Source organism: Lepidochelys kempii, chromosome 24, assembly GCF_965140265.1.
Source record: "Lepidochelys kempii isolate rLepKem1 chromosome 24, rLepKem1.hap2, whole genome shotgun sequence".
Taxonomy (NCBI): Eukaryota; Metazoa; Chordata; order Testudines; family Cheloniidae; genus Lepidochelys; species Lepidochelys kempii.
Genome location: NC_133279.1, coordinates 13,643,644 through 13,656,533, shown reverse-complemented (window position 1 = coordinate 13,656,533; position 12,890 = coordinate 13,643,644). Strand labels below are relative to the sequence as shown.

The following is a 12,890-nucleotide window of genomic DNA, read 5'->3' as shown; positions in this document are numbered from 1 at the left end:
GGAGGCTTTTAAAGTTTGATTAATTTCAATGATGGTATTTCATAATTGTCCCCTTCGATCAGTTGGGATCCTCTCCTTTCAAGCAATTTCTCTTAATATACCACAGTTATACCCTGGTTTATGTCTTTTAACATTTCTCCTTCCTTGTGCCAGACAATTCCTATTACTTCCAGAGTGCAACAATTATTTGCAATGGAAACCAAGAAAATCCTTATAATCTTCTCAATTTGGAGAGCACACTCCATACAGTCTTTGATTATACTGAGCATTAGGACTTACAACAGAACATGAGACGTGTTCCACATATAGCAGGATGCAGATCTGACTCACAAGGCAAACAAATGTGCAGATTCTAATTTAGGGTGAAAAACAGATTATTCACAATATATTTGGTTTAGAAGGAAACAATGTATAGGTTATAATTTGGGGTGAAAGCACGTGGCTTGGATTTCTTGGGGTAACAGTTCACCCAACTGGACCTTCAGCCTTACAGCCACATTTCTAGTTTGTTTAACTTGCAGCTTCCCCACCCATCTCTTCTTGATCCACTCAATGTGCAATGGGCCACTTTGCACAGGAAAGCAGGGTTTGACTCTTCTTTAGTAACTTGGAGTTTTTTTAGCTAGCTTGGGAGGGAGAAAGAGGTTTATCCTTATGCAAATTATAAGAGATTCTTGCCTAAGTAATTAACAATATTCTAATTCAGCCATTTTAGTTTCTATAGTTGGGTTGGGGAAAACCTGACCTTGGCTGATCTGTGGGTCCTTAGACAAAGTGTCTCACATGATGTGAACCATTTTCTTGCTGTCTTCATAGATGGATCCTATTTTGGGATAACAGAGGTGAGGAGGTTTTCTAATTGTTGAGGGCCAGAAGGAATCATTAGTTATTAATCATTCCAGGCATATCTGGCCTATATATCCCTTATACTGTACACAGAACAAGTCCCTGCGCCAAAGAATTTACAATCTAGTAATTCACCTTTACTGCCACTTAGCGGTCAGACAATATGCCAATAGAACGAAGGCCAGGGGGTGTGGTGTCAGAAGACCATATCGTAGGCAGTCAGGCCTAGTGGTCCGACTCTGAGTGCAAGAACCAACGGTCGAGAGAGTCAGAACCAAGGCTGAAGTTCAAAACCGAGGTCAGAATCCTAAAGCCAGAACCAAGAGTCAAGACATAGAACCAGGAACCAGGACCAAAGGTCAGAACCAGAGACAGAGTCTGCATGCCAGAGCCAAGGGTTGAGACAAAGTCAGACTCAGGAATAAGAACTGAGAATCGGAACCAGATTACCAGGGAAGGCAGGAGCAAGGCTGAGACAGGACTGCATCAAGACTGGGTGCAGAGCAGGATCTGGGCTGGAGTCACGGAGAAGCAAAGCAGGAGCAGGGCTTGGAAAGAGACACGCACAGCGAGGCAGAGTCCATGGGCATGTGCACTGAGCAACTGGGACGCTGCTAGCTTCCTCAGCCAATCAGGCAGGATGGGCCATCTGGCAGCCTTGCTGACTCGTTCGGGAGTCCAGAGTATTGAGCCGGTGTAGCAACTGGGCCTTCCGTATGGTGTGGTCTAGCTGACAGAATGTCATACTAGGCTGCAACAGAACAGGGTGCTGGTCCCAGCAACTCCAGAGTGAAAGCAACTCCAGAGTGATCTGATTCAAGTCTCTTCACTATATCCACATAGTCACATACTTTAAGATAAACAGGAGACTATCCAATAGGAGTAGGGAGGTTATATTACCTCTGCATTTGGCTCTGGTGTGACTGCTGCCAGGTCCAGTTCTAGCATCCAAAATTCAAGAAGGATGTTGATCAACTGGAGAGGGTTCAGAGAAGACCCATGAGAATGATTAAAGGATTGGAAAGCATGTCTTGTAGTGATAGACTCATGGAGCTCAAGTTATTTAGTTTAACAAACAGATGGGTAGAATCATAGAAGATTAGGGTTGGAAGATACCTCAGGAGGTCATCTAGTCCAACCCCCTGCTCAAAGCAGGACCAACCCCTGGTGGCTTAAGCAGTGGCTTGATCACAGTCTATAGGTATGTACATGGGGAAGAAATATTTAATAATCGGTTCTTCAATCTAGCAAAGGTCTAACAATATCTAATGACTGGAAGTTGAAGCTAGACACATTCAGATTGTAAATCAGGAATACATGTTTAACAGGGAATGTAATTAACTGTTGGAACAACTTATGAAGGGCCATGGTGGAGTCTCCATCACTGGCAATTTTTAAACCAAGGACAGATGTTTTTTTAAAAAGTCTGCTCTAGTTCAAAGAGGAATTATTCTGGGGAAGTTCTATGGCCTCTCTTATGCCGGAGGTCAAACTAGGTGATCACAATGGTCCCTTCTGGCCTGAGAAACAATGAATATAATATGAAAGTCAAAACAAAATAAATCAAAAATATAAAGTCAAAATGAAATATTTTTACCTTATTGAAATGACATAGTTCCACATTATCAAATCAAAATGATCCCAAACTGACTTCCTTGAGAATTTCCATTTCACAGGAAATTAATTGGAATTAATTCCCCCCGCTTTCCCAGTCCACTCAAAAGGTCGGAATTTCCTGGGGAACAGAAACCCTGTTTTCTGATCAGCTGTACTAGCTTCAGATAGGAGCACCTGTGACATCTTCAGTAACTCCAATCCCCAAAGTTAAAAAATCATGAAACAAACTCTGCCCCGAAAATGATGTGATTAGCCTCAAAATCTTTAGGTTTTTTTTTTTTAAATTAAGATGATAGTGTGTTTTTGATTTTTTTTTTCATTTTTGACAAAAGGGTGTGTGTGTGTGAGACACTGACAATGCTGCTGGCTCTCACAGGTGTATCATGACTTATGAGGTTTTGGTCCCTCCTGCAGAACTGCTTGCTAAAGAGCCCGACTGAAAGCAAAGTGCTCAGATCTGTATAAAGTACCACCAGACTGTGCCGAGCTCACAGATTCTCCCTGACCCCTCAAAATGCCTATTAACTAATGCTGTACCCCTCCTTTAGCCCCACATCTGCCACCCCCATCCTGTTTCGACAATTTAACAACAACAAAAATCTGTTTCTTTCATTTCAAAATGACTTTTCGTTTTGAAAAGTAAATTAATTTATTCTAAAACTATGTAAAAAAAAAGAGATAAAAATTGGAACAAAATGTTTTGAAATTATCAAATCAAAATATTTCAATTAATCCAAACTGAAATAAAGTCAGAGTTTCAGTTTGCAGAATTTTTCAGTATTTCTACTTTTCATCCCAATTTGGAATGGGAAAATTTTTAGAAATGTTGAAAATTCTCCTGGGTCAGGAATATCATTTCCTACTCAGCCCTTATCATCAGTAGATCTCGAAGTGCTTTACAAAGCAGATCATTATACCCGTTTTACAGTTGGAGAAATTAAGGCACAGAAAGGGGAAGTGTTTTGCCTACAGTCATGCAGCAAACCAGGGTCAGACCTGGGAACAGAACCTACGCCTTATGAAGCCCAGTGACTAGCTTTAGCTACTCTACTACGCTGCCCCTGAGCAGCGGTCAAAGCTGCACAGGTGTCTTCAGAAGGTTTAATAGTCAAGCTGGTTTCAGGTTTTATAAATGGAAAGAATTCTCATTGAAAATGGCCTTTTTAAAATAACTTTTGCAAAACTGATGGATTTTTTTCCCCCTTGAAATTTTCTGGACTTCGAAAAATTTAGAGAATCTCTCTAGGCAAAACCTTAAGTTACAAAAAGACACAAAAAACAGGAATATCCATTCCATTCAGCACAGCTATTTTATCAGCCATTTAAACAAAACAGAATCTAACGCATATCTAGCTAGATTACTTACTAAGTTCTAAGACTCCATTCCTGTTCTGTTCCCAGCAAAAGCAACAGACAGACAGACAGAGCCTTTGTTTCTCCCCCCTCCAGCTTTGAAAGTATCTTGTCTCCTCATTGGTCATTTTGGGTCAGGTGCCAGTGAGGTTATCCTAGCTTCTTAACCCTTTACAGGTGAAAGGGGTTTTCCTCTGGCCAGGAGGGATTTTAAAGGTGATTACTCTTCCCTTTATATTTATGACAGTTCTCATCTCCTTTGTTTTTGTCTTCCTCACATTTGGTCTTCCTTGTCCCTGTGTTTGGTGGCACTTCTTTGTGTGTAGTCTTCTTCTTTGTGTTCATATTCAGTTGTCCTTGTTTTTCATGTTCAGGGTTCTCTGCAATGGTTGATTTCCTTTCTTCATGTCTGGTCTTTTTCACATTTAACCTTCTTCTTCATATTTTTTTCTCTTATTAAGTCATTCTCCTCTTATTTGGTCTTCTTCAAGATAGGTCTTCTTTTGCATGTTCTCCCTTCTCCGGGAGGCGAGTGACAGTCTAATAGTTAGAGCAGCTGGGTCTGCGAGTCAGGACTCCTTGTTTCTATTTTTAAGTCTGGAAGGAAAGTGGGGTTTAGGGCTGAACTAAGAGGGCCTAGAAGTCAGGACTCCAGCATTCTATTCCCACCTTGGGTAGGTGACTAGTAATTCTTGCTTATAGCAGTGAATCTGGCAGTAGAATCATAGAATCATAGAATATCAGGGTTGGAAGGGACCCCAGAAGGTCATCTAGTCCAACCCCCTGCTCGAAGCAGGACCAATTCCCAGTTAAATCATCCCAGCCAGGGCTTTGTCAAGCCTGACCTTAAAAACCTCTAAGGAAGGAGATTCTACCACCTCCCTAGGTAACGCATTCCAGTGTTTCACCACCCTCTTAGTGAAAAAGTTTTTCCTAATATCCAATCTAAACCTCCCCCACTGCAACTTGAGACCATTACTCCTCGTTCTGTCATCTGCTACCATTGAGAACAGTCTAGAGCCATCCTCTTTGGAACCCCCTTTCAGGTAGTTGAAAGCAGCTATCAAATCCCCCCTCATTCTTCTCTTCTGCAGGCTAAACAATCCCAGCTCCCTCAGCCTCTCCTCATAAGTCATGTGTTCCAGTCCCCTAATCATTTTTGTTGCCCTTCGCTGGACTCTCTCCAATTTATCCACATCCTTCTTGTAGTGTGGGGCCCAAAACTGGACACAGTACTCCAGATGAGGCCTCACCAATGTCGAATAGGGACACTTGAGCTCTATTCCCAGCTGTGAATTGGTGTGGGGTTTCTGACTCTCTTTCTTAACCCACAATCTGTTTCTTTCAGGTCTTTGCAGAGCAAATTTCCGTGGGAAAGAATTCATTACGGTCTTTATGCAAAACCATGTCGAAAGTGTCAGAGCAGATTGCAAGCTGTTTATCACTGGTTACTATGCCTCCACTACGGTTACTGTGACGGTGAACAAGAATACGTTCCGGAGAGTGACACCTGTTGGAGAAGGACAGACGGTGACCGTGCAGATCCCAGCCTCTGTAGAGATGTTTGGGAGCCGAACATTTGATAGCACCATCCTCATTCAGGCTGATAAAGACATCTCTATCCTGTCTATTAACTCAAAGCCCAGTTCCATTGCTACCACTGTAGTGTACCCAGTGGTGAAGCTGGGTACCATATATTACATTGTAACTCCACCTGGTACACATTTAGGAAGTTATAAAGAGTTTGCTGTCATAGCAGGGCAGGCTCCCACTACAGTTGATATTCATGTAAAAGTGGCTGTAACGTTCAAAGGCTGGATCTATGCTGCTGGGAGCAAACTCACGGTTGCCCTTGCTCCCTACCAAGCCTTGCAACTGCAAAGCTTTGCTGATTTATCTGGCACCAAAATTGAGTCTCGGGAACATGTGGCCGTCTTGACTGGGCACAGCTGTGTTGTCCAAAACACCTACTGTGATCAAGCTGTCGAGCAACTCCTGCCCGTCTCCAGCTGGGGCAGCACATACATCATCCCTCCTCTGTCCCTCCAAGCCAAGTTTGACATCGCATACATCGTCGCCTCCCAAAACACTCGCATTGACTATCAGTCAGGGCCCACACGAGCTTCCCGCAACATATTGGCTGGGCAGGTTGTTGAATTTCAAGTCCGAGACTCTCACCCACTTTACATCTCTGCTAGCGCCGGCATCCAGGTTCTTCTCTTCTTCACTGGTGCTAAAAAGGGGAAATCCACATATGACCCGTTCCTCATCAACGTCCCACCCATCACGAACTATTGCCAGTCCTACCACATTGATGGGGTGAAGGAGTTTGAGAACCATGTGCTGATCATAGTCAAGAGCTCAGAGTCCAGCGGGATCACGTCTGATCAGAAAGCCAAAGGAAAAATCCGATGGAGGCAGATTCCCGGCACGGAGTATTCTTGGGGAGAGTACAACTTCGGCAGAGGGATTAGTGCCCATTCCATACAGCACCCGAGCTCTCCCTTCGGTCTGCTGAGCTTTGGAGGGGACGATCACAGTGGATATGGCTCATCAGGTGTTTGTACATACAGTAAGTCAATTTTGCGTGTAAATAAAATCCAGCCCCCGCCCCTAAAATCCCCCATAGAATGGGATATGGAAACAAATATACACAAAGAGAGTGCACACAGCTTGAAATCCAGCTTTGTCTCCTTTGTTTACCCAGTCCCCTCATCCTGCACAGAGACACCTACTGGCTGAAAAATGCAGTGCAAACAAACAGATTGTTTCAATGCCTGCCAGTACACGTCATAAGTGAGTTCTTGTATAACTGGCTGGTTGAATCTTTGTAGGTAACCCAACCCCATCCTGCAGCACTGTCCAATGCAGGAAGAAAGAGAGGTGTCAGATTGTAGATGGCCACCCGGTGTGTGTGGCTGAGTCAGAATCCACCTGCTGGGCTCAGGGAGACCCACATTATCACACTTTCGATGGGCGGAATTTCGACTTCATGGGCACCTGCACCTACACCATCGCCAAGACCTGCGGCTCAGACTCAACTCTCCCGTCATTCAGTGTCAAGGCCAAGAACGACAACAGGGGAAACACGCGTGTTTCTTATGTTGGTTATGTGACTGTCGAGGTTTATAATGTCACCATCTCAGTGGTCCGATATGAGACTGGGTTTGTGAGGGTAAGAGAGCAACGTGAATAAATACTGATACTTTGTTTTCTGCTTATGTTTGAAGGGTACATTTGGTGATGCTAACATAAAGTCACATTTGGCAGCTGCTGGAAAGTTTTACTACAGAGTTTTACTTCAGATTTGAACAACAGCTCGCTTGATATTCAAGCCCTGGGTTCCCCCTCTTCCCTCAGCTCTGCCGGTGCCCCTTAATCCTGACCCACAGCCCCCTGCTATTCCAGGCCTGGGCTCCCCCCTTTCCCTTCACCTCTGCCAGTGCCCCTTAATCCTGACCTGGGATCCCCTCACACCCAACTCTGCCATTGCCTCTCAATCTAAACTGACAGTCCCCCTGCAACTCCCGCCCTGGCTCCCCACATACACATAGATGTGCTGGTGACCATCAATCCAGACCCACAGTCTCCCCGCAACTATCCCAGCCCTAAGCTACCCCCTCCAGTCCCCACATACACATAGCACCACTAACCCAGCTCTGGAATCCCTCCCTCCCGCCCCCCAAGTTGCTCATGCAATTCTCTACCTCTGTCTTCAGCAGAGCATGTCAAGCTACATGGTGGCTTTGTATAGAACAATCTGTGGCTGAGATTTCCAAGGATGACTTGGGTATGTAGCTACATTGCAATTAATGGAAGTTGTGTGGCTAAATCCCCTAGCTAGCCTTGCAAATCTCAACATATCATTATTTATTATATGTATGCAGTGGCACATAGTAGCCTCAGTCCCTCACTGTGCCAGAGTCCTTTGGGTAATGCACCCAAAACAATGACCGTTTCTTGTGGTTCAATTTCCAGGTGAATGACCAGCGCTCCCGCCTCCCCATCTCTGTTCTCGAGGGGCAGCTGAGGGTGTATCAGAGTGGGGGCTCTGTGGTCATCGAGACTGACTTCTCCCTGAGGGTCTCCTACAACTGGGGCAGCTCCCTGGTGGTGAAGATCTCCAGCAGCTTCTGGGAGAGCATGTGCGGCCTGTGTGGCAACTACAACGGGGATGCCAGGGATGACTTTGCCACCCCGGCTGGGGCACTGGCTGCCAACCCCGTGGAGTTCGGGAAAAGCTGGAAGGTGGAGGATGGGGACAGGTTCTGCTGGGACGATTGCCACGGGGAGTGCAAGAGCTGCTCCCCAGAGCTGGTCGGCAGGTACAAAGCTGAGCCCTTCTGCGGCTGGATCACCAAAAAGTCGAGTGGCCCCTTCAGCCGCTGCCACTCCGTGATCGACCCCAAAATCTACCTGGACAACTGTGTCTACGACCTGTGCATGAATGATGGCCTCAAGGAGATGCTGTGCCAGGCACTGACAAGCTATGCCGACACTTGCCGGAGAGAGGGCATGGCCATCTCTGACTGGAGGACACCCACGGGGTGCTGTGAGTATACCCAGGGTGACAAAGAGATCATAGAATCATAGAAGATTAGGGTTGGGAGAGACCTCAAGAGGTCATCTAGTCCAACTCCCTGCTCATGAGCGAAAGGCAGCAGGTTTTAGTATCAGAGTTTGAAGTCAATGGCGAAATGTGAATGGGAACAGGTCCTCAAGAGGCCTAAAGAGATTTGTAGAACTTAGTGTAAATATCATGAAGAAAAGGAGTACTTGTGGCACCTTAGAGACTAACAAATTTATTTCTCTAAGTCTCTAAGGTGCCACAATTACTCCTTTTCTTTTTGCGAATACAGACTAACACAGCTGCTACTCTGAAACCTGTAAATATCATGGAGGCTCTGAGATATCATGGATGTGGTAGGACTGCACAGATAGATGTTTAAGTGCCTTTGGAACATCACAATGAGACCCGATCTCTCTGTATCAAACCTCAGTGGTCCCCAGTTGGCTTCTGTTGAATAGCTCTGTCTTCTTTTAACGCTTGTGCTGTTTGTTAGGCACCTATAAACTAACAATAATGAGACTGTTTCTTCCCTGGTGGAAATTGGCATGACTTCTTTGACTCTAGCAGAGGTTCTGGCCAGAAATTTCTGACTAGAAATATTTGCCAGCATAAGACTGGCAGTTAGGGTTGTGATTCCTTGTGACAGTTTTATACTAGCAAACAACCCTAATGTAGACACAATTATACTGGCAACCATAGGAACACAGTACTGGAAGGGACCTCCTGGGTCATTGCATCCAGTCCCTCCAGTTGCAGCCATCCTATCATACAGTCCCATTCAGAATTTTGTCAGCTCCATCTTCAAATCAGTGAAGTTCTTTACTCAACTGCTCCTATTGCAAATCTGTTTTCGTGACTCGTGGCCAGTTTAGCCTCCCTTGTTCTTGTTCCAATGTTTTCCTTCTTGTTTAAACATCTCCTTTCCTTCCTTGGTGTTCCCCTCGATGTATTTATGGAGAGTAATCACATCCCCTTCTTTGCTAGGTTAAATAAGCAAAGCTCTTTTAGTCTACTCTCTTAAAATAAGCCCTCCATTCCCCATATCATCCTACTTGCCCTTCTCTGCATCCACTCCACTCTGATATGATCTTTCTTCAACATGGGTAACCAGAGCAGGACACACCGAAGTCCTTTTGCCACATTGCTTAATTCATCCGGGGAAATGGTATGAGCTATATCAGCATAAGGACTCTTTTGCTGGTATAAGTTCTATCCTCACTGGGGAAGTTTGCTGGTATTGCTATACCAGCATACCCTTTCTCGTGTAGACTAGGAATAAGTGGACTAGGGATTAGGGACCGAATGGCTAGGCAGCAGTTCTGCAGAAAAGGACCTAGGGGTGACAGTGGACGAGAAGCTGGATATGAGTCAGCAGTGTGCCCTTGTTGCCAAGAAGGCCAATGGCATTTTGGGATGTATAAGTAGGGGCATAGCGAGCAGATCGAGGGACGTGATCGTTCCCCTCTATTCGACATTGGTGAGGCCTCATCTGGAGTACTGTGTCCAGTTTTGGGCCCCACACTTCAAGAAGGATGTGGATAAATTGGAGAGAGTCCAGCGAAGGGCAACAAAAATGATTAGGGGACTGGAACACATGAGTTATGAGGAGAGGCTGAGGGAGCTGGGATTGTTTAGCCTGCAGAAGAGAAGAATGAGGGGGGATTTGATAGCTGCTTTCAACTACCTGAAAGGGGGTTCCAAAGAGGATGGCTCTAGACTGTTCTCAATGGTAGCAGATGACAGAACGAGGAGTAATGGTCTCAAGTTGCAGTGGGGGAGGTTTAGATTGGATATTAGGAAAAACTTTTTCACTAAGAGGGTGGTGAAACACTGGAATGCGTTACCTAGGGAGGTGGTAGAATCTCCTTCCTTAGAGGTTTTTAAGGTCAGGCTTGACAAAGCCCTGGCTGGGATGATTTAACTGGGAATTGGTCCTGCTTTGAGCAGGGGGTTGGACTAGATGACCTTCTGGGGTCCCTTCCAACCCTGATATTCTATGATTCTATGATTCTATGATTCTAAGTGGTGGACGAAATAACCCTCTCAGAAGGTCTGAGGTGAGGAAGTGGGTAGGAGAAATGTTCATGGTAGTCCCAGTGGGTATGTCTAACAGTAATGGGACAAGATGGAGCAAGGAAAAATATATCAGGAAAAAATGTCCTAATGGTGAGGTCTATCAGCCTACTGACGTAGGATGGGTGGGAGCCTCATTGCTTCAGTCATTTAAAGCTAGACTGACAAAGCACTGAAGGTGATGGGGGCGGTGACATCTCTAGTTCTTTGGGTCAGAGCTCACTGTAGGTTCAGGAGTATCATTAGGGGCTGCTATGATGCAGAATTTCCAGCTGGGCCCCCTCAGACCTGTGCCAAACTGTTTAATGCTACAGGGGAGTGATATTCCCAGTGACCTCAGTGTCCTGTCCTTTTGACAGCTCTGCCCTGCCCGGTGAATAGCCAGTATAAGGCTTGCGGCTCTGCATGTCCTGCCACCTGCAATGATCGAGTGACCCCTAACAACTGCTCCTTGCCCTGCGTGGAGACCTGCCAGTGCAATGAGGGCTTCGTGCTGGACGCTGGGAAATGCATCCCCAAGGCTAGCTGCGGATGTGAGTTCCAGGGGCGTCTGTATGATCTCGGAGAGCAATTCTGGGGAGACAGCGCCTGCACCAGACGCTGCCTTTGTGAACCGCAAACCAGGCAAGTGAGCTGTCAGGCCACCGGATGCAGGACTGGGGAGCAGTGCCGGGTGGAGAATGGCATCCAGAACTGCTACCCCGTCAGCTACGGAACCTGCTCAGCTTCGGGGGACCCTCACTACATCAGCTTTGACAGGAAGAAGTTTGACTTCCAGGGCACCTGCCTGTATCAGTTCGCCGGGCTGTGCAACAACAGCCAGGACCTGGTGGATTTCCAGGTCCTAGTTCAGAATGACCATCGGGGCAGCCAAGTCGTGTCCTTCACTAAAGTTGTGCAGGTCAAAGTCTATGAGGTCGATATTGTGATCAGCAGGGAAAACCCTGGCAGAGTCGTGGTGAGTGTATCGAACCTTTCTACCCTTTCCTGGTCAGTCATCAGACCTGTCTTCCTTTGCCATGTTCAGTCACTGAACCTTCTTTCTTTCCTGTGGTCAGCCATCATTCTTTTCTTCTTTCCTGAGTTCGCTCATTTTACCTTTTCTTTTTCTTTTTCTTTTTCTTTTACCTTTTCTTTTATCAATTACTCTGTGATTAGGTGTTTAATTGAACCACATTTCCAGCACACTTAGGCAGTTGTCTTAATACAGTGAAAATTCTGAGGGATAGCTGGACTTTAGCTGGCTGACAGTTTTCATACAAAACCTTTTTTGGTAAAAAAGAAAATGCAGGTTCCACGACACCAAAATATTTGGCAAATTTGTGTTGGTTTCACCACATTGTTTCAATTAGAAAGAAACCCTAAAAAAGCCAAACCCAAATCCAAAACAATCAAACGTTCCATTTTGACATTTAAAAAAAAAATTGGTTTGAAACCACTTTTAATTTCAAAATTTCTTCTAATTTTATTCTCAAAACTATTCAAAACTCAAAAAATGCTCAATATTCAACCACAACATTTTGTTTTAGGTCCAATGAAAAGTTTAGTTTCACCCAATATATATGTACACACACACAATTGCCACACACACACACACAATTGCCAGCAATCTGAAAAACCCATTATTCAGCAACCTTTAATTTGGAGTTGCCTGGAATTGCATCCACATCTGCTTGTGCCTCTCTCTCTGTTTCCCCAGCTCAGATGTAATTTCATGTAGATAATCAGCCGAACCTTATTTTCCGCATTGCTGCTCTACAAATAAGGCCTTCTGCGTGCACGTCTGCATGGCAAGCGGAGCCGAGTGAAATGTGGACTGCGAACCTCACAGGGAGTTTAGACATTTCCAAATTTTGTTTTCATCCCAAAATGCGGCCAAAAATTGAAATGTGGAAATATTACATTTTAATATGTTCAAGTGAAGAAAACATTTCAAGCTGCGCAAACTGAAATCTTCTGATCCAGCTTGTTGAGCCACATTTCAAGATTAAATCATATTTCCCGATTGCCTGATAGGAGCTGCAGTTCCTGACACCATTTTCTCCTGGGGGACTATATCCCCCATAGTACAACCAGAGTCACGTGGTCTCCTCACTGTATTTTCCACTGAATGCATCCGATGAAGTGAGCTGTAGCTCACGAAAGCTTATGCTCAAATAAATTGGTTAGTCTCTAAGGTGCCACCAGTACTCCTTTTCTTTATGTGATACCTATGATGCTCCAAGCAGTAGAAATCTATTATAGGGAGCTGTAGTCCTCCACAGAGTCCAGCCCACAGTGACAAGAGGACTGGAACTACAACTCCCATAAGGCAATGTGCCATAGGAAAAAACGCTTAATTTCTTTTTAACTGATTCAAAATGAAACGTTGTGGGTCAGCTAAGAAAATGAAATATTACAGATCAGGTCAAATTGACCCAAAGTAAATATT

General features: G+C 45.1%; 1 protein-coding gene across 1 annotated transcript in view; it reads left to right on the top strand.

Annotated features, from left to right (window-relative positions):
- The window catches only part of LOC140902933 (IgGFc-binding protein-like), a 119,181-nt gene that overhangs the window by 13,246 nt on the left and 93,045 nt on the right, over positions 1 to 12,890 (top strand). The window contains exons 3-6 of the mRNA XM_073323515.1: positions 5,165 to 6,388; positions 6,651 to 6,991; positions 7,795 to 8,368; positions 10,819 to 11,417. Coding sequence (XP_073179616.1) covers positions 5,165 to 6,388; positions 6,651 to 6,991; positions 7,795 to 8,368; positions 10,819 to 11,417 — 2,738 coding nt within the window. The remainder of the gene's footprint in view (positions 1 to 5,164; positions 6,389 to 6,650; positions 6,992 to 7,794; positions 8,369 to 10,818; positions 11,418 to 12,890) is intronic.